Source organism: Anomalospiza imberbis, chromosome 1, assembly GCF_031753505.1.
Source record: "Anomalospiza imberbis isolate Cuckoo-Finch-1a 21T00152 chromosome 1, ASM3175350v1, whole genome shotgun sequence".
Lineage (NCBI taxonomy): Eukaryota > Metazoa > Chordata > Aves > Passeriformes > Viduidae > Anomalospiza > Anomalospiza imberbis.
Genome location: NC_089681.1, coordinates 47,202,128 through 47,222,775, shown reverse-complemented (window position 1 = coordinate 47,222,775; position 20,648 = coordinate 47,202,128). Strand labels below are relative to the sequence as shown.

The window sequence follows — 20,648 nt, the reverse complement described above, 5'->3', positions numbered from 1 at the left end:
TCCAAGACTACAGGAGTCATTCTGAATAGCAGGAGGGATTCTGAACAGCCATTATCCATTTGGGGGGAAGACTAAACCTGCTGGAGTATAAGTACAGCTGGTACACAGAACCCTCAGATAAGGGATGCTTTCAGACACTCCTGCAAAGCTGCTTTCGCAATGTCTGGCAGCCAGCATTAAATACAGGATGACCTGGGGCATACACATCTAAAGTTAATAAACAAGGAACCAAAGCAGCTGTCAGAGGATGCTTTTATGTACTAGGGAGACTCCAACACTGTTCAGATAAATTATAGATTACATAATAGTGCCTGGGATGTTTATATAGAAAATATAGAAAATCCTGATATGATTATTCTATATTTCCTTCCAACCCATGCACAGGAAAATCTGTAAACCTCAATGCAACATAATTTCAGTTATTGAATTTCCTTTCTTCAGGTGAGGCAGGAAGAAAAAGATGATTCAAAATCCACTGACCTTCCCATTTGTTCTTCCTGTTTATAACAATCTGCTTCAATAAGTTCTTACTGGAAACAAGCTGAATTCCCTGCTACAAGTTTTTTAGGAAAACACTAAACATAATATGAGAAATGAAATTCATAAGTAAACAGTATCTTGCTCAATTTTTCCATTCTGTTAACAATTTAAATTATTTCTGCTGCTTAACTTTTAGAGACCCTAACATGCTTCATCACCAGATATAGATTGGCAACCTTAATCAAAACAAACTCACTGACAGCACTGTTAGAGCTCATTAGCATTCTCACCAGATGCTTCTGTCAGTATATATGAGCATCTCCAGTTTTTTCTTTGCAGTACATGACCCAGGATACTAGCACAGCTTTCAAATTAAAACAAGAAATCTCAGTACAGCTTCAAATCCTTGCTCTTCTGGGGATTAAATCTGTGCAAGGCTATGACAAAGCATTTAGTATTTCTTGGACTTCTTAAAAACTTTTTTTTTATACAGATCGCTTCACTGATTTTTTTTTCATTTCTCAGGCATTTATACAGATATGACTAACACATACACTATTTGCTTTCACAGAAAAAAATGCAGAGAGCATTTGTCACTATAATTATCACACAGGACTTTATACACAGATGAAACCTGTGCTTCATCTGTCTCTGTGCAAAGCAATGCCCTAACATGAGAGCTGTCAGAAATCATTACAGGAAAGAATTAAAAAACCTCATGCATTGATTAAGTTGCCACAGCCAAAGTAAAGATCATAACAACAAGTTACAACCCAGCTCCAGTTTTTAAGTGAATGAAAAATGAGAGGGCAGGGAGGCCAAATATGTGGGCTTGATAAAGAATGTGTCCTTGGATGTGCAAAGCAGAGCTGATCAGATCTCATGGTTAATTTATTGGAAATGAAGCTGTGACAACGATCTCAGCCCCAGCTCATCAGTCACATAGGTACAAAACATCCAAATGGAAAACAGATTTTCCGATTCCCTGCACCTCCCTAGAGGCCTGTGCTGCTGTCTGAGGACTACAGCATTCTCCCTTCTTGGCTCATTTGCAAGATAAACATATTCTGGCCTCAAACGCTGCTCCTTTCCAACTGCTGGTGAAAACTCCAGTCAGTCTGAGAGATTAGGAGGATGATCTAGGGCACTACTCAATCCAAGAAAAATGCTCATGTGGGAACACAAAGCTGTTGTTGTGACCAGAGGTGTTTTTTGTTGGTTTTTTTTTTCCCACTGGATCCCATTCTGCAAGTCCAGATACAAATACTTTCTATCTTTATTCTTTATCCACATTAACTTCCTTCCATTTCTGGTTTTTTTTAAAGGGAGCCAGACACTTAGACTTAAACAGATTTTTACAGTGCTAGTTAGCTAGTTAAATGCTGCTTTTCTGCACTTACTGTGATTTAAGATGTGACTGACACAGCCCTCATACCTGGACAATGCTTAGCTGGATCAGTACATAGTTTTACCATTTTCAAACACCTGCAGGAAGTAGCATTAATGATCAGACAGATGGAACTCAAATCTTAACTGCACAGTACATATAGCTCCTTGTAGAAACAAGGTTCCTTCGGAGAGTTTTTTGGGAGTAGTAGATCAGACCCTACCCTTAAGGCAAGCTCCAGCTCAGCTCTTGCTTTCTGCCTGTCTGTGTCTGTCTCTGCTTTGATCCCATTCTAAAACTGATGTATGTTGCTTCCAAACTTTTCAAGCATTCACTGACTTTTAACCCCAAATCAACTGCATTGCAGCTCTTGGAGCAGCAGTTCCTCCATGCTCCTCATGGTCCTTAAATGGGTATGGTAGAACCCTAAAATAAGTCATGTAGCAAGCTTTAAAACTAGTAGAAGACATTAGGGAAACTGCTAGTGTTGGTAAAATTATTAGTGCTACAGACAGATCTCATGTATTCATTATTATTGCCCTCTTCACACTCAAGACATATAATTTGAGCACTGGGTTAGAAGCTACAACAGGAAAAGGATTAATTGCTCTGTTACAAAAACCTTCCAAGCAAGATAATTAAACAATGTACATTAAAAAGCATGCACTTTTAAGGCTGAAGAACAGATTAAATTCTTCCAGTGACACAGGGACAAGCTTTTAGTTGCTATGAAGGCACATAATTTCATTGACAACAGTGGCTAGAACAAATTTTGTATCACATGTCTGGAGATGGCCAAATCCCCACAATCTAGAAACCCTTGAACTCTGGGAAAATTTTGATCCAATCCAGATTTTATGGCTCTGATCCACTTCCACTGGGATGGACCCAAATATGCTTAAAATATATTTCACAACACATTTTTGCTTGCATTTTTTTCCAGTAGGTCATAAATACCACATGTAAAACCATTTACCCTCATTCACAAGACCTACTAGCAGAGCCAGCTATTACAATCTCCAACCCAGAATGTTAAACAAAAAACAAAACCAAAAAAACACCAAACTAAAACAAAACAAAAAACCACAACAACAACAACAACAACAACAACAACAACAAAAGACTCAAGAGCAAGTTTTAGATCAGTTGACTTTGCTACCACACAGTAAGAAGAAAGCTAAGGTACTAAAATCTGCACAGTCAGGATGTTTGAAAGAAATTCAAACCAGTGAGAAAAGCCATGTGACTTGTACAGTGGGGAACAGTTTACAAAGCACAAACCAAGTCATAACACTACACTTTTGTTATCCGCAGAAAAAACAGACTAATTTGACTACAGTTTCTAAAGAAGCATATTATGCAAATCTATGGTTTGGGGTGTGTGTGAGGGGGTGATAATTTAACAGCTTCATTCACTGTAATAGGAAAGGTGAGATCACAAACCACATGGGAAGGTTGTGGTTTTCAGACAACCTAGCTGAAAGTGACGAAACTAAGTAAAATATAAGCAGGGAAAAGGAGTCTGAGAAGCTCTTTTGACTGCATTCACCACCAATAATTTTAAAACTGAGTTGTTAATAGCTTAAATCAAGTACAGCCAGACCCCAGATCATAGGATAATTCCAGAAGGAATGGACCTCAGGAGATCAGACTGGGTTGCTAAGGGCTTTATCTAGTTAGGTCTTGTAAATCTTCAAAGACAGAAACAGCACGACCTTCCTAGGCAACCTCTGCCCTTGCCTGACTTGTCTTTGGGTTGAATAAATTTTCCCTTGTATCTAATCTGAATCTCTCTGTTTATTTCACACACCCCTACACAGCACTGTGAATAGCCTGGATCTGTCTTCTGGATGATTTCTCCATAGCTACTGGGTGGCTGCTGTTTCTTAGGTGCTTCCAAAGATGTCCTTCTTCCAGGCTGAACAAGTCTGGTCCAGCAGCCACTCCCCAAAATGCAAGTCATCCAGTCTCCTGACTTTCCTGGCAACCCTCTGCCAAACTCATTCCAGTTTATCAATATCTTCCCTGTATTGAGGTGCCTGAAACAAGGCTCCCTATTCCAGATGTCAACTAAGAAGTGCTGAGGAGAAGGGCACAATCACTTCCATGAATTTACTGTCTATCCTATTGTAAGTACAGCCCAGGATACTTTGGGGTTTTTTACCTGCCAGGACACACTGCTGCATCATGTCCCGCTTGCTGTCTACCAAAATCCCAGGTCCTTTTCCACAGAGTTGCTTCCCAACTGTGCAGTCTTCCAGTCTCCATTATTGCCACCAACTCTTCCTTCCCATGTGCAGGGCTTCACATCTTCCCTTGATGAATTTTCTAAGATTTCTGTTGGGTCATTCCTCCAGCCTCTCCAGATCCCTCTGGAAGGCAACCCTATATTCCAGTGTTATTGACAGATCCTCCCAGTGTGGTGTCCCTTGAAAATGTGAGTGCACACTCTTCTCATTCTTCAATGAAGATGTTAAATAGGAAAGGACCCAGGACAGATTCCTGTGCCATTCCACTTGCCACAAGACTCCAGTTAGAGTAGGAATCATTAACCTGTGCCTTCCGAACCTGATCCTCCAACCTATTTTTTACCCCTCTAGTTGTCTGCCCGTCCAGACTGTAAACTCTATTTTTACATAATAATATTGTGAGACATACCATCAAAAGCCCTGGTAATGTCAAGGCAAATTACATCCTCAGCTCTCTCCTACAACAAAAACAGTGAGAGTTCTGGTATTGAACTTCAGGGAATTAGCTGTAACTCTTGGCTCAAGAAAGACATATTGCAAACTGTGTGCAAAATGGCTGGAGTACACAGTCACAGAAGAAGAATTCTCCAAAATAATTCTGGAAAGTATAGGTTTGTATTACTGGGATTCAATAGTCCAAATCCTTAGCTGCAATAATCATCCCAGTTCCATTACATGCAGTCTACACACAGTATTTCATCTCAGATAATGATCCTGGGATATTACACACCTGATATTTATTGTCACAGCTCTACATGCAAGTTGCATAAACAGGATAAGGGAAGCATCAAGGAGGGATAGCAAGAGAAACTAGAGAGATACAGAAATTCCTCAGTTCTCCTGGGAGATGCACAGATGCACTGTGTTGCTGTGAGGGTCTTTCTCTTACCTTTGCAAGGAAACTCCAGGCTGCGTATTGCCCTGAGGTTGTGCTGCTTTTTAGCTTCACTGTGTGCAACATCAGAAGGAATCCCAACAGTCCACTGCAAAGGATGGAGAAAACTAGTTAGTAAAATCTCTTAACTTCAACTAAACAACCTCTTACAGACATCTTGGTTTTCCTAATGAAGAACTGAAGTGTTAATCCCATTTGGAGAATGAAAGCTGGTGGTCAAGAAGCTTACATTATGTTCAGTACACCTAGTGTTTTGTTCAGTCAGTGACTAGAATCTGAATAAAGTAAGTCTGACACTCTTATGGCTGGTGTCTAATGCACTTGCATAATCAGAAAAGTAGAGATTATTGAAAACATGAGGTGAAATATTAACTTCAGGCATTGAAATGGCTCTGAATAACAGCAGTGCTAATTTCAGCAGGAACCTCACATATTTGGCAACTAACGCACTTCAACCTCCACAGAGCCTTGAACTGAAAAAATAACCACTGGAAAGTTTCTGCCTGAAGCTTTTAAGCTGTTTAAACTTAATGAAGCCAAAATTCCAATTAGGAAGTCAAATACATCTCTACTGTATAACAAATAGATGGCTCAGTAATGCTGGGAACAGGATACTCCAAAGTTTTCTGCGGACAATTAAGAGAATTTTGATTCTTAAGTCTTACAGGACAGCAGTTCCCAGAACTCCTGTAGCCTAGACTACCCTTAAGGAAATTTTGTTCCACATCGCAACAGATTTTATGGAGTTCATGAGATTTGGCTCTGTATTTTGTTTCACTTGTGACATATGTACAACCCACTGATTGTGAACCAGTGGAACAGTGTAAACCAGCAAGCAGGGAACAGAAAGGGCCTTCAAAATATGTAAGGCACAAATTACTGTGAGGCACAAGAGATTACAAAGTGCTGTGGGAAGCTGCATGGGAAAGGAGATAGGATCAACACAGCACACGGGTGGTGAAGCAAAAAGTGCCTTGGTGTTCACAGAGGGTATGATGTTCTGGATAGAGATGCCATGCAGTTGGTCCACTCTCTACAGCAGCAGGAAGGGTGGAAAATGGTGGCTCCTCAGGACAGAAGTTCTGTGCTGGGCTCCAGTATACCAGCCAAGTGCTGCTCCCTGTGTAACACATGTGGCCAAGTTCCTGCTCAGCTGCATGTCCATACAGGCACCAAAGAGCAGGGTAAGATAGCTTCCCAGTAGTAGAAGGCATTGGGAATTTTTACATTGAGCCATAACACAAGATCCTTTGGGATGTATGTGAAGTCTGAGGCCAAGGAAGTAGATGCTGCTTTGATGACAAAAGATAGGCCTAAACTCAGCAACCTGTTGCAGAGAAGGGAGCACTGAGCGGTAGAGCATTCCACACCGAGAAATGAGTGAGCTCAATGAACCAACATTGCCCATACTTTTAAGAGTCCAGTAGCTTATTTCAGACCTTCTGCCCTGCTGTGAAGGGCTCTCAGTCATGGAGATTTGAAGATATTTAGTGCAACTCAAGAGATAAAAAGGTGAAACAGTGAAATATAATACTTAAAATACTGATGCCACAATTAACAGCAATTTATTTCATTAAATAAATTGAGCACTTTGCACCTTACTGCTGATGTTTCAGACATTCTGCAGAGGCAGTAGATTTAGCTGCATGAATTGCTCTTACCTTACATTGCACAGTATTTCCTCCAAATCCCATATATCTACAAAGACACTCGATTATAAAATGTAGGAGAGCAACTGAGATGTTTGTTTCTCCATCTAACCATTCCTTTCCCTTTCCTGTAATGTACAGTGCTATCTACTACACATGTACTGAAGGTGGGCCAATGGAAACAGAAGTGGGAAGCTACCACAGAGGTAAAGTTCTAATGAAGTGAATGAGAAGAATATCTGGGCTAGACAGATATCCATTGGATCCTGCAGTTAGACCTCACCTTCAAGAAAAATAGATTTCACCTACCTACAGAATACCTAACTGCAAGTTACTTGTAGTGTGGATAGACTACACTTGGAAAAACATAACAAAAACCTATGTACATTGGAAATTATTTAACAATCATTCTCAATATACCCTTTCAACAGAAAATTCAGATTCAAGTCAGAAAATCCCTTTCAGGAAATATTTTTGCCATTAGTTAGCATGAAAATATATTTTTCTCCCCTCTTAAAAAAATACTTTTATTTGGTAAAAGACTGTGGGGGGAAGATAGGAAGTTTTTAAAAAATTAAGATCTATGGGAAACATATTTATGTTGTCCTGTGAGAATTATGCCAATATGCAGTGAAATTTTACTACTGAAAATAATGGAATGCTTGTTAAAGCTTTTCTTTTTTACCCAAAACAACATTCTGCCAAATAACAAGATGTACAGGCAAATAAATCCATGGACACCAATATACAGCTGAAGACTAATACTTAGTAATTGCTGCAAACAGCAAGTTTGGGCTTATCTGACTTCAGAAGTATTTGAGAGATGCTATTTATCAAAGCTTTACTACACTGGGTAAACATTATTTTACTGGTGACTGGGAACTCTTGCGATCAGAATGCACTCACTCAAGGAAGCATACTTTCAGCACCTTTGAATCTCAGGCCATCAAATGCTTACCCACAGACATGCAAAGATTTATTCTTTGCAATTCTACTGGCTTATGGCAGTAGAAACTAGTATAAGTAAGGCTTTACATGCTGCAAAGGTTTTAACTGAGAGTATAGGCTGGAAGTCAATTGAATCTCTTATTTTGAAAACATTTACATGACCTGTTATAGAGAGGTTACCTGGCACAGCAGCTGCTATGAAACCTGTAGAAGTACAGGAATGGAAAATCCAAGGCACTGAAGAGATCACCTGAGGGACAAAGCAATACACTCAGTAGGTAGGAAAAAAATTACCCAGTGTTACAAGCAATGCAATAGCAATTACATGAACATTACTAGTTTAACATTCCTTTGAGCCTTTACAGCTGGCTGACTTTTCATTTATGATGCTTTCCACATTTCTGGTGTGTTTAATGATTTCTCTCTGACCTTGCTTCTAGCCAGTTCTTGCCTTTGGTTGAAAAAGGGAAAAGGGATACCTAAGAGTATTTATTCTTTTCCAGTATTCAGAAGGTCCTGCTTAAGCAACAGTTGCCAGTGGACAGACATGTATCATATCCACTTCTTTTATTACACAGCATGTGATAGCTCCTACTGAAACAACAGGAAACACAGACATATGGTGGTTGCTTCCCCCTCTGGCATTTGAACTCTGTAACATAGAGCATGTTGAGAGGTTTAAATAGTTCTCCTAGCCTAGGTCTAAGTAGAGCTCGAGTACTTGCATTTCCAGGAACCTGGGCTTGGGTGCTCTTAGTGGCAATTCCAGGAGTTCTCTGGCCTTCAGGCTCTATAGATTTGCATGAAGCTCCATCTTTCACTTTTTGAAATGCAGGACTGTTTCACTTAACATGAATGTATGTCCTGGTGGGGTTTCCTACATACACAGTCTGCACCAGCAGGAAAAAGGGAGAATTTATGTTTCTTTAAATGCTTCCTTCTTTGTTTTTCTGGCTGAACAAACGAAAGCAACCTTTACCCTCCTAATTATGAACACACCAGAAGGTAGGAATAGTAGCCACCATAAAATACTAATTTTCTCAATGTTTACCACCTGATGTGCTGCTACTTCAAATCCTGCTATGGGCCCAAGCAATGGGATCTGTGTTATGAAAGCAACAAAACAAAAACTCTGCATAGCACTGGGGACAATGCAGAGAAGGAAACTCAGTTCTATCTGGACTGCGGGGACATTGCTCTGAAGAGGACATGTTGGCTTAGGGAATCCTTGTTCTTTACCATGCACCACCTCAAAAACTGTTCTTTGCTGTCAGTCCTTACTGCTTGTTTGCAAAGGACAGCTAAGAATGGTATTGGGAAATATCATGCAACTTACACCAAGTTATATACCCGTCTCGCCTCTTTCTATGTGATAACATATTATTGGTCATATTCAGGGCTAAAATCCTAAGGGTTTGGTCGCTAAAAACATGCACAGAAAGCAAAAGCAACATAGAAACCTAAGAAAGGAAGAACTCAGTTCACTTTACCTGCTGGATGGGATGCAGAGGCCAACAGCACTACACTAAAAAAAGAAAAATTAATTGGATGCTACAGAATTTATGACATGGGCTGAAGATTGTAAATTGACAGGTTTGTGTTTGTTTTTTCATGGTGAAACTTATTCCAGTTAAGTAGAATAACGGAGACACAAATACCAATTAAAAGAAAACACAAGTTGATTGGAAAGGAATGTCTGGGGTCACCTAATAAAATTTCTGACCTGAAGCAGGACTATCACGAATATTTGATGATGCCCTCTGGTTCTGTCCTAAAAAGGTATTTCTCAAAAACCTACCAGCACTGAGATTCCACACCTCTCTGGGTAACTTTCCCAGGGCCACTCTACCCTCCCAGCAAAGTTTTTCCTGCTCTCCCATTTTTAAACCACCAAAGTTGCAATGTATGGTTGTTCTTCTATATTATGCTGAATATTGCATGTAGACAAGTTAAAAAACACATGAAAATAAAACCAAGTACCAGCCCAAATTATTCACACTTTCCAGATACAAGTGAACAAGAAAACCAGCAGTGATCAGTTCTTTATCTGAAGTATTATCACTTAAGTTTTCTGAGGTCTTACAAAGACCTCACCCTTTTGAATTTGCAGTGTAGGGTGTACAGAGCCTTTTTTTAGTGTTACTGATTCTTCTTGTAAATTTATCTTTTTTTTTTTTTTTTTTTTTGCACATTTTTCATTCCAAATAGCTTTTAAAGGTTAGAGGGCTACAAAAACACTCCGAGGTGCTGTGAGATGGGATAAGCATGCATGTCTGTAAAGCTACAGCTTCTTCCAGTTACCAACAACATACATCCATGACAAACACTAAGGACAAGTGGGAGAAGAAGAAAAGAGTATCTCGAGAGTTTGCTTTTTGGTAAGCAGCAAGTACTACACTTACAGAGGTAAAAAGACATTCATTAATGTTATGAATGCTCAAGCATTCCAGGCCAACTCCCTCTTCCAGGGTTAACACAGCTACCATTTCCAAACCTGGTCACTCACAGCTGGTCCCAGCTCTCTACATGACCAAGCTTCCATGCTTGGTGACTTGCCCTTGGCAAGCTTTGGTGGACCCCAGCAACAGTCACAGAATCACCTGCAGCAAATGGAACTGCAAAGAGCATGGAAATCCTATGGCCAAGGAAGCCCTGGGGAGAAGCTTGTCAATGAAATCAGCTGTGGAACACAATAGGCTGAAGGAGGAAAAGGTTTATGAGGGACAGACAGGCAGGTATTTTATGCTTCACACTTTATAAGTCTTTGAAAGGCATCAGATGGTATAGTATGTTCACATTCTCAATATTTATATATGTTTTTTAAAGATGTTATTGACATAAAGGTATTAAACAAAGCAAAGCAGATCACTTACAATAGGTAATTTGCCCTACCCCTCCTCCCCACACATGGATGCTCTCCCTGTAAAGGGATGCCAAGAGTAATTCACAATAAACAGGCTCAGTTCCTCCATTTCCTGGTAAAGAGAGAAAAGGAAGCAAAGGTCTACTGCTTTTGACTGAATAACAGAGAAAATAGGAGACTGACAGGGAAAGTGAAACTGTATCAACAGTGATGAGAAGTAGGGCTATACCACTGAATTATTGTTTTTTGAATTATTACATTGTAAACAAAAACACACTGTGACTGGGAAATAGTCAGAGAGAAATTTCCTTCTGCAACCAAGAAGAATTGATAACCCTAACAGACATCCCAGGTTTTGGTCCAAACAAAACAACAGGAGAAGAGAAACCTTAATTGTGAAGTGCAGGGCAGGTTAAGGCAAATGGATTAGATGGCATTACAGCTGCTCTGGAGCTCTGCTCTGAATGAAGCATCTGTAAAAAAGACACGATGATGCTGTAAAACCAGATTAGGGATTCAGAGGTTTCTAGCGGGACAGCCTGGATGGATATGAGGCTGCAGCAAAAACAAATTCTCTGTGCTGGATTCCTCTGCTCCTCTTTTTCCCGTGTACTCAGTATTGAGGGCTGGGTCACTCGTGGTTTCCTTTCTGGATAAAAAGAGGTTTTGTCAGCAAGAAAAGCAATTTATGCCTGCAAAGCTGCTCTCTCCTATTGCAGAAAATCTACTGCAGCATTTTTAATACACAAAAGTGACAGATTAGCAGCTCTTCCAGAAGCCAGATGTAGTTTTGCTGCATATAGTAGAGCCTTTACCTCATGACTTTGTCAGTGCCCTTTATTCAAATTCATTTGGAATTCTCCTGTATTTGTTTTCTCCTCACAAATGGTTGCTAGGCCATCTAGGCATGACTTTGTGAACAAATTTCAGACAGGAACAGGGACCGGGATGGACCAAAACTTTCTTGCAGGTTCTAAAAAAGAAGTAAAATATCTCAACCTGCCTCGGCATAGGAAAAGGCCAAGAGGAGATATAACCTGCTTCTAAGACATTTATGTCTCCCTCAACATGCCAGGCAGGCATTACTACTCCTCCTCTCATGCTACCCCTCACCAGCTAATGGGGAGAAATCTGGCTCCCCTTTTATAAAAGTGGGGGAACACAAAGGAATAAAAGAAAATGTAAAATTACGAGAAAAAAAAAACACTAGGTAGTAGGACACTAATGCAGAAATCAGAGTACAGAGAAATACAATACTTCAGTTTAAAAAAGGGGGTGGGATCAAGAGGATAGGAGGATTAGAGGCAGGATCTTGGAAGTACATTGACCCTCTTCTCTTCCTCACTGCCCCAGATGCTTAAATACAAGGGAGAGGGATGAACTGGCACTGAGAAGCAACATTACCCCTCCCTTCTCTGCATAGCACAGCTCTGCTTTCCCTCCTACATTTGTTCCTGGCCTGGCTCCCTTTTTAAAAGCCATTGAATAATCATATTGGAAGTGATGAAGTGAGAAGAACACCAGACTTTCAACATCAGCAAATATTTCTTCAGATCTGTTTGATTCTGGAAAGCTCCCATTCATATACATTTACTTAGGGTGTTCTTTTCTTCCAAACTGTTCCAGATTTCAGAACAAGAAATAGTGCATGGTGTGTAAGGACAGCATATGTTAGGAAACTGCTCATTTCAGTTGCACTTCTGGAAGCATCCAACAGAGCCTTCTCTTTTCTTTATATATATATATATATTTTTTTTTTTTTAACTCTAACACATTGGTATATTCTAACATCCAGCAATTTGTGGCAGATCTTTTAATCTGCTTCATGCAGGCAGTCTCTACACTCAGTAGAGTATAACTGTGCTTTCATACTGAACTGAGAAACACTTTGAACAGCCTCTATTACAATAATCCTATGTATTTTTCTTATGTATTAAGAAAAATTTCTTCACTAAAAAGCTTGGAATCAAGCATTGGAATAGGTTGCCCAGGGCAGTGTCTGACTCACCACACTTAAAGGTATTTAAGAGACATATGGGGCTTAGGGACAAGGTTCAATGGTGGGCTTCGTAGTGCTTGGTTAATGCACTCAATGACCTTAAGAGTCTTCTCCAACCTAAAAGATTGGATGATTGTAAACACTATCTGGCTGTGTCCACACAGCTGCATGTCTGATCTAGATTAGAAATAAGGAGCTTTAAGGACCTATTGACAATAATTTTAAGAGGAGAAAGTTGCACTGATACCACACTAGCAAGTTCCTTCATAAATCATAGAATCATACAATCATGCTTGTATAGACAAGACCTCCAGTACACATTAAACTGTCCTGTCCTGGAGGTGGAACTGTGATCCTGTCATGGCCAGAACAGTCCTTGAGAAGGCCTGAGAAGAGGAAGCAGCATATACCTTAACACATTCTAGGTCACAAAATTTACTGCTGGGTACCCTCTGACAGAGATAATCCATGTCTACAGTAATTCTGACCCAGAGCTGCAGTGAGGAGTTAGTGCTCATTCAGAGAACATTCCTTTAGTCAGTGATATTTAAAAGCAGTTTTGATTGTTTTCTACAGAAATTAAGTTTGTGCAGTAAAGCTGTGTGTACACAGCTCCACACAGCTCTCAAACATGCTGAACAGCTTCATCCAGATTTGGGAAGTGGCAGTGGTCTCCAAGATAACTACATGTGCAGGGGTCTCACACAGAGGCACACCCTGCCAGTGCCTCCTGCAGCAGGATTCCAGCCCCATTAAACACTGGAGGTGACAAATCATGGAGGTTGCAGACAAGATGAGAATTTCTGCCAAATTTTATACCCTTTCAAACATCATTAGCTGTTTTGACAAAACAAAAATCTAAAAGAATTCAGATGTCACTTATCCCGTTGTCCATGGTACTGCTTGTTTTCCCTAGGCAAGATGAGATCCAAATGCTATGGATTGCGAACTTTTCTGACACATAGAAATGTATACACAGACAGACACATAGACATATAGATAGACCCAAACCAAACAAATAAGCATCCAGTTTGCCATCTCACTTAAGCCACCTGTTTTCCAGCACAGTTGCTTTGCACCATCATCTTGTGCGCTATGCTGACCTTTAAGCCTCTTCTTGGGGCAAAACTTTGGAAGCTTTGATAATAAATTTTTGCTCTTAAACAGATGCTGAAAATAGCCATCTTCCAGTTTGCATAAATCCATTGTTGGATTGTATGTTAGTTTCTTTTCTGTAAAAAGAACAGTTTTAAATACATATATTGCTGCAGCTCACAGTTCCTTAGCGAGACCTTTCTCCCTTTCAAAAGCTTCCATATAAATTATCACACTTTTCATGTAATGTGGGACTCCTGCTCTCTGCTGGACACAAGTTCACAGACTTCAAAGGACCAAGATCATGAACTAACAGAGAAGCAGTCCAGGCATGACTTTTCAATCAAAGCTGAAATATTAAGGCCTTGGGCCAAAATCTGAGTTTAAAGATTCAGGCCTAGATGCAATTTTCAACTAAAATGGCAACTGAGAAACAGTCAGGCAGCTGTCAAATGAAAATCAATTGATTTTACTGCTTGGTTCATGATTTCCCTTCGACACAGAGAAGTAGCTACATCTCATTCCAGACTTCATGGGTTATTTCTGCATGTGGCAGCATATTTGCAAATTCCATAACTAATTCTTCCAAAGTTTCAATAAACACACCTACCTTTTTCGTGTAAAATTGATTTGCTTTGCATTTCATAGTAGATGGAAAACAACAACTGACTTAAACAATTGCCTACTTCAAGCAAACTGATATCCAGATATTGTCCATTAATGGGGCCCTGGTGAATCATAAAGGCAAAAGCAGAGGCCTGCATTACTTATTTACAGAAATAGGAGATATGATTGAACTAAGACAGAAAGAGATACAGTGTTATCATGTTGACTATGCTCACAAGACAAATGGGAATTGAAGGAAAGCAACTGTCATACATTGGTGTCCCCGATGTACTTTTATCAAAGATCTTTCATGTGGCCAGACAAGAGCATATATCCATCTAATCAAATAGATTAGCACAACTTCACTTTTGTTATGCTTATTCCCAACTTCTGCTCCCTCCTTCACTCCTTCTGACCACAGAAGGAATTTCTTTGCATTTATTATTCATACTTTGTGTTCCCAAATGACTTTAGGTATGAACCCAAGAAAAGAGGCCAACATATATTAGATGTGATTTCGGATGGAAGAGAATTGAATCAAGTCTCTAGATGCCTTACTTGAAATAAAGCCTCACAAAAACCTAACAGAAGCCATGTACTCTGAATGTCCTTGTTTGTGGCTCTTTGAAGAAAGGACTGGATTTAAAAAAGCAGGGGAATCTGGTCAGTGACTCAGACTCTTTCACTAGCTACAAAATAACAAGCCACTCTTCTATCTCCAAATCAGAAAAACAACTGAAAGTCAGAATTACTCAATCCCACTAATGGCACTCTGAACAATCAGTTACTGCTCATGTTCTTTGCACACAGTACTTTTGTAATCACTACCTCCTCTTCTGTACAATTTTGTACAAGTTTTATTTTCTGAAGTGGGGTATTGCCAGGGAGTTACTCTGTAAATATTATTTCTGGAAGTGGTAGATCACTTGTGCACACGGTGATTTAGAAATTCATAATTAACACCTCGTTACCTCCTCAGGTGTATATTGGCATGTCCATCTACAACTGGAGCCAAAAAAATTCAGCTGCTAAGCCATTCAGCTTAGCACTGTTCTTTCAGTGAACGTCCTGCTAAATAAATGCATTTAAGTAGTGGTAGCTATGAGTTTCTTCAACAAGCCAAGGTTGAAAATGAAAACATATACCACATAAAACCAGCTCTGGTGTATCAAAGGCTTATTCATTTTACCTGAATACATAGTTGATGTACTGTTGGTCCAGATCACTGGGAGAGGAGGCAAAGAAAAAAAGGTGTTTTTTTCAGCAATGCACTTCATTTGGTGTAACAGATCAGTATATTAAACAGTAATATATATTAATTCTGTAATATTACATTATATTAATTTATATAATATACAATAAGGTTAATATTAGGTAATACTAACATTATATTATAATTATATGCATTATAAAGATAACATAGTAATAATTTTATCAACACCAATCAATTAATTATCAATTAACCAATATATTAATTTACACAGGATCCACACATTATTTCTGTTGTTATTGTCAGTAGGAGTTTCATTTAAAGTGAAGATAAAGTAAGACTGATTAATATTTAGACCCATTAACCAGAGATTGAAAATGGTTTTGAAATAAATAAGCTTATCCATGCGTGTATATTATCCATCACGTGGAGTGTCAACATACCCATCTCCATCCATAAAGAAAACTGCAGATTACAGACACTGAACATGCAATGCCACTTGATTCCAAGACTACTACTGTGTGGCTGCAGTTCTAACATGCACATGGGATTAGTGCAAGGTTCCAAGGTGTTTAAGGTACTCAGCCATTTCCATCCTGTGGTAAGCCACCAGCTGCTGAACACTTTTGAGACTGTCACAAAGGCAGATACTGACAGATTCAAACCATGTAGCTTTCCACGTGAACACAGACTAATATTTCCTCTTAACACCTGTGCCAGTAATTAGGGGTTCTTTTTCCAGGGCTGAGTCATTACCCTTGGATAATACACTGTTTAAAACTAATTCAATGTTCCAGTTAGCAGTATAACTATCAATAACCACATGCTGTTACTACCAACAATAAATAAGGCTCGTCTTGCAAGAGTAGTCATTAATGATTAACCAGGAGTGGCCCAGCTCCTGCTGATCATGCAGAGCTCCCTACATTACAGTCATCCCACTTTATGAAAGAGTAAGAAAACACATTACCTTAAAGATCCAGGTTTCCACAACTTGTGAAATACTTTGTAAGCCCCTGTAATTGAAATGACACGTGTAATTGCCATATCATGCGATCGTTCTGACAAACAACAGCTTGTTTGGCCGTGGTACTGGCAGACATGGAACCCCTCTGAATTACAGTTTAGCAACACAGCACAAAGGATTCCTAAACCATGAGTAAAATGAACCTATTGCTTCAAATTAATGGTTTTTGAAGTGTTATCAGCTGTGAGCACAGTCACGCTTCGTGGTTCTGCCAGTCCTTCTGAGGATGAGACATCTAGCTCACAGCAACAACAAAGGAGAGACTGTATGATTGTGCATGGTTTCGTGTGTAAATACATACAGAAAAGTGCCACAGAATGGATTCTTCAGCCTACACCATTTTGAGGGTAAGTTCTATGATATATATGATCATCAACATAGAGCTGTCGGGTCTGAGCCATCTTTCCCATTTAAAGTTCTCTCAGCTCTAGTGTCTCCAGGTGCTTTACATTCTTGACCCACCCATGTACCTATTGTTAGCTTCCATTTTTGTCCTGGGTAAAGATTTGAGCACTCATGGAAGAAATGACACAGCTTCAGGCTGTTTTTTCAGATCCTTTCTTCCAGGCTTTGGGGTAATTTTTTTGATTCACAGAGAAAACCAGAATACGAAAAGTCAATCCAGTAGAACACTATGAAATACATATCCTCAATTCTGTTTCCATTACACAAGTTGAAGGGTAGGGCACACGTCCTTTCTGTAATGATATGTCTTGATTTACTATGCAGTAAGTTCATCTGTTTGCCCTCTCTCGTAGCACCTTCATTCCAGCTGATAGGAAATCTAATTACATAAATAACTACCAATAGCAATATCAACTCTCAAAACCAAGAGAAATGGAAGGCAGCTATATTTTGAGCATAAACATTCTGTTGGCACTTCCTACACATTTCAAACACACAAATGAAGCATTCTGAAGACTCTCTAAGCAATTTTCCACCTCCATGACCAAGCATTGCTTTACAAATGAGACTCCTTGGCTTTGAGAAAGCAAGAACATCACTCATCACAGCAAACAAGTATTTGAAGTGGAAAATCCATGGCTTTTACTTTTATATAAATGAGCAAATGTTTACCATATGATATTTCTCAAAAAACCACCAAAACTATTTCTTATTTGTATGTTAACAACATTTGAGATGGGGATCTCTAGACCTTCCTAGACAGGAATACATATAAACATATTACCTCTGCCCAGAAAATTTTACAGTATGAATAGAAGAAATAAAGAAGGAATATCTCTAATCTGCAGAGAGGACTTAACATATGAATGAGTCACTCAGTATATAGGACAGATAAAAATCAAATACAAGTCCCTTATTATCCACCAAAATACTCCAAAACCCCAAAATCTCCTATTAAATATTACTGCTCTTGTTTACTTCAGATTTTCTAGTCTGACTGTTTCTAGCTTTTCAGGGAACAACTACTATTTATCCAAATCAACATTTAGTCTAAAAAAAAAGACAAGAGAAAACCTGATAGGTTATGCAACTCATTGTTAGCTTTTTTTAAAAATGTGTACGATTGCCTAAAAACCTGCAACATTTCAACATCCTTCCTCTGGGACCATAATCCATGATATTTTAGTATATTTTTGACAGTTTTTAAATAAAATCTGTGTGTGCAACAAAGCTCCAAGTACAAGTTATTGCTTGTTTTTTTTCATGTTTCTTCTCTCCTCAGAAAGAAGTCTCTCTCAATAGGCAACCATCAAAAAACAACCAGAAAAGCTTAGTGCTGATTAAAATTGCATGTTCATTTTCTCATCCACAGTTAACAGACTGCAATATGCAATGTGTTCTATTGTTGTTTTCAACATAAAAGCTATAAAAAGAATGCACTTTCTTATATTTACAGATCTCCATTCTTTCCAAGTGTTTCTTATGCATAGAGACTCAAATATCAGTAACTTCATAATAAAGCTGGTTTCTCCAACACATTTACTCCTCCTAATTCTTTTTCTAGAAGCAAATTACTTACCAACACAGATCAAGTGAATTAGAGCCCATAAATATCCGTTTGGATCAAACTGCAATGAAAAACATCTACATAAATAAAAGCATGAACATGTATACATACATAGTGTAATTCCCCTGCAGTTAGCTTTGCAAAGCAAGTACAGCGAGTGGGAGCTGTGCTACAAAGAAAGGGAAGATGACTAAAGGAGACTAGGAAGACTAAAATTCTTCCTGTCACACACAGAAACCTGACATATGCCAATTATGCAGGCTCTCAGCTTGTCTCAGCAAGGATAATTCTATTTCAGATGTGTACACCAATTTCCAGACTCACCTGACTTCAGATATTAACTGAGGTATCTAAAGCAAGAAACCAGCTTTCCCAGGTTTCCAAAAGAGACTCTCCAATGATTAGATATTTCCTGAATGGAGCACTCTCTGGAGGCACCTCCTTTCTTTCTCAGGTAGCTACAGAAAGCGTGTACAGTGAATGCAAAACTAATTCAGGAAATACCTGAAAGTACACACAACTAATTAAAAACTAAGTGATTTGCTGTAAGCACTATTAAGAAGTAAAACTGTCGTTTCCCCAGCCACCACTTTCACCAAAGAGCTGTATGTCCACACTGTTCAGAGGTTTTACCATGATGCACAGTAAACCCAGCAAGACTACAACACTGCAACAGGAAACATTTACAATTCCCTTGCAGGAATCCTACTCTAGCTCACCAGTAAAAGCTGCATCCCTCATATGCTAACAAGATGTCAAGCATTAAGGCCTAGCTCAAGCTGCTTTACAAAGCAGATCTCACCTGTGTGTCACACAAAGGAAGGCACACTGCTGCTGCCAGGAGGAACAACACACTGGGGAGAAGAGAAAGAAAAAATAAAAATCAAGACCAAAAGTTTTCAACCTGGATTTCTACTCCCAGCAAAGTAGAGGCAATTCCACTCAATTTTACACTGACACTTCACTTGTTTATTTTCTTATTCTATGTTTAAAAAATAATTTCTGCCACCAAAATTTTTACATAATGCATTCTTCATAACTTGTACACAGTAAAGTTTTATGGGAAAAGAAGCAGCATAAAACACCTCAGAAGTGATAAAACCAAGATTTTTTGGTAGAGAGTATTTTTCTTCACTAACCATCTGGCTTCCCTAGGCTTTTTCAAAAAGCCAAAATCAGCCAATTTATGGCTGATACCAAAAAGTTCTTTCATTGAGACTAATTGGCTGTTACAGCAATTCCAGCAGATGTGACTCCATTACAAGTGACATTGTCACTCCAGAGCACAGAGCAAGGTGGAATTGACTGGTTATACACTGGAAATGTCTTAAGGACAGCACAAGTCCTCTCCTAGTCCACCAACTTAAGCTAAATAAATTCTTAACCTGTGGCTGAGTCAGTATTTCTTTAAGCCACAGGGAATACACTGTGGAATTTCTGTGGACTGTCACTATTAACATATTCATTTATGCTTTGCAGCTTATTTTCCTACTCTCTAAGGGCATGGGAAAAGACAGAATAAAGATTATTTTTTAAATTGTATCCTGGACAATAACCCAGTGGTGAAGACAAGGCCACATAGTCAGATAATGGAAACAACAGGAAGAAATTATGAAGATAATGCCTCTAAGTACACTAAATAATAACTCAACATTATCCATTCTAAAGTACAGCAAAAATATTACAGGATGTGGAAGACAGAAAATATCCATTCTTCAAGGGGATGTGGGGGCATAGAATCAAAATTTTAACCCATAATTGGTTGATTTCTGTTTGTCCCTTTCCATCTCCTTTTTGAAGCCTAAACAACCAGGGCCACCAAGGGTTGGTAGTTGTGCAGCCTAATATCACAGAATCATCAAGGTTGGAAGAGACCTTCAAGATCATCTGTTCAACTCTCAACCCAGCGCCACCATAATCACCCCAAGTGCCACATCCAGAAAACTCTTCCAGAGATGGTGACTCCACCATCTTCCTAGGCAATTTATTCCAATGCCAAACCACTCTTGTAGTGTATTTTTTTTCCTAATATCTAATCTGAACCTCCCCTGGTGCAATTAAAGGCCACTTCCTCTTGTCCCTTCATTTGAGACATGGCAGAAGAGACTGACCCCCTCCTCGCTATGAATGATTCTAGCAGAAATGGATCTCATTTACCTTTTGTTTCTAAGGAAGGAAATTTTTAGCTACTTTCTAACACACTAATTTTCTTTCTCTTACTGTTTATGATTACCCACTGGAAGTTCAAACCTTCCAAGCCTTTCCAAA

General features: G+C 39.1%; 1 protein-coding gene and 1 long non-coding RNA gene across 6 annotated transcripts in view; one reads left to right on the top strand and one right to left on the bottom strand.

The window, feature by feature from the left end:
• Positions 1 to 20,648, bottom strand: part of TMEM241 (transmembrane protein 241) — a 55,094-nt gene that overhangs the window by 19,656 nt on the left and 14,790 nt on the right. For 4 of the 5 annotated variants that reach the window (XM_068190820.1, XM_068190811.1, XM_068190836.1 and 1 more), the window contains exons 7-13: positions 19,183 to 19,234; positions 18,393 to 18,441; positions 16,352 to 16,397; positions 15,361 to 15,396; positions 9,099 to 9,133; positions 7,789 to 7,858; positions 5,006 to 5,099 (exon numbers count right to left, since the gene is read on the bottom strand). In XM_068190820.1, the coding sequence (XP_068046921.1) occupies positions 5,006 to 5,099; positions 7,789 to 7,858; positions 9,099 to 9,133; positions 15,361 to 15,396; positions 16,352 to 16,397; positions 18,393 to 18,441; positions 19,183 to 19,234 (382 nt within the window). Of the gene's footprint in view, positions 1 to 1,915; positions 1,966 to 5,005; positions 5,100 to 7,788; positions 7,859 to 9,098; positions 9,134 to 15,360; positions 15,397 to 16,351; positions 16,398 to 18,392; positions 18,442 to 19,182; positions 19,235 to 20,648 lie in introns of all 5 variants that reach the window. The other variant, XM_068190845.1, reaches the window with a different exon arrangement.
• LOC137474362 (uncharacterized) lies at positions 5,796 to 6,984 on the top strand. Its single transcript, XR_010999320.1, has 2 exons — positions 5,796 to 6,195; positions 6,802 to 6,984. It is a non-coding gene; the product is annotated as an uncharacterized lncRNA (long non-coding RNA).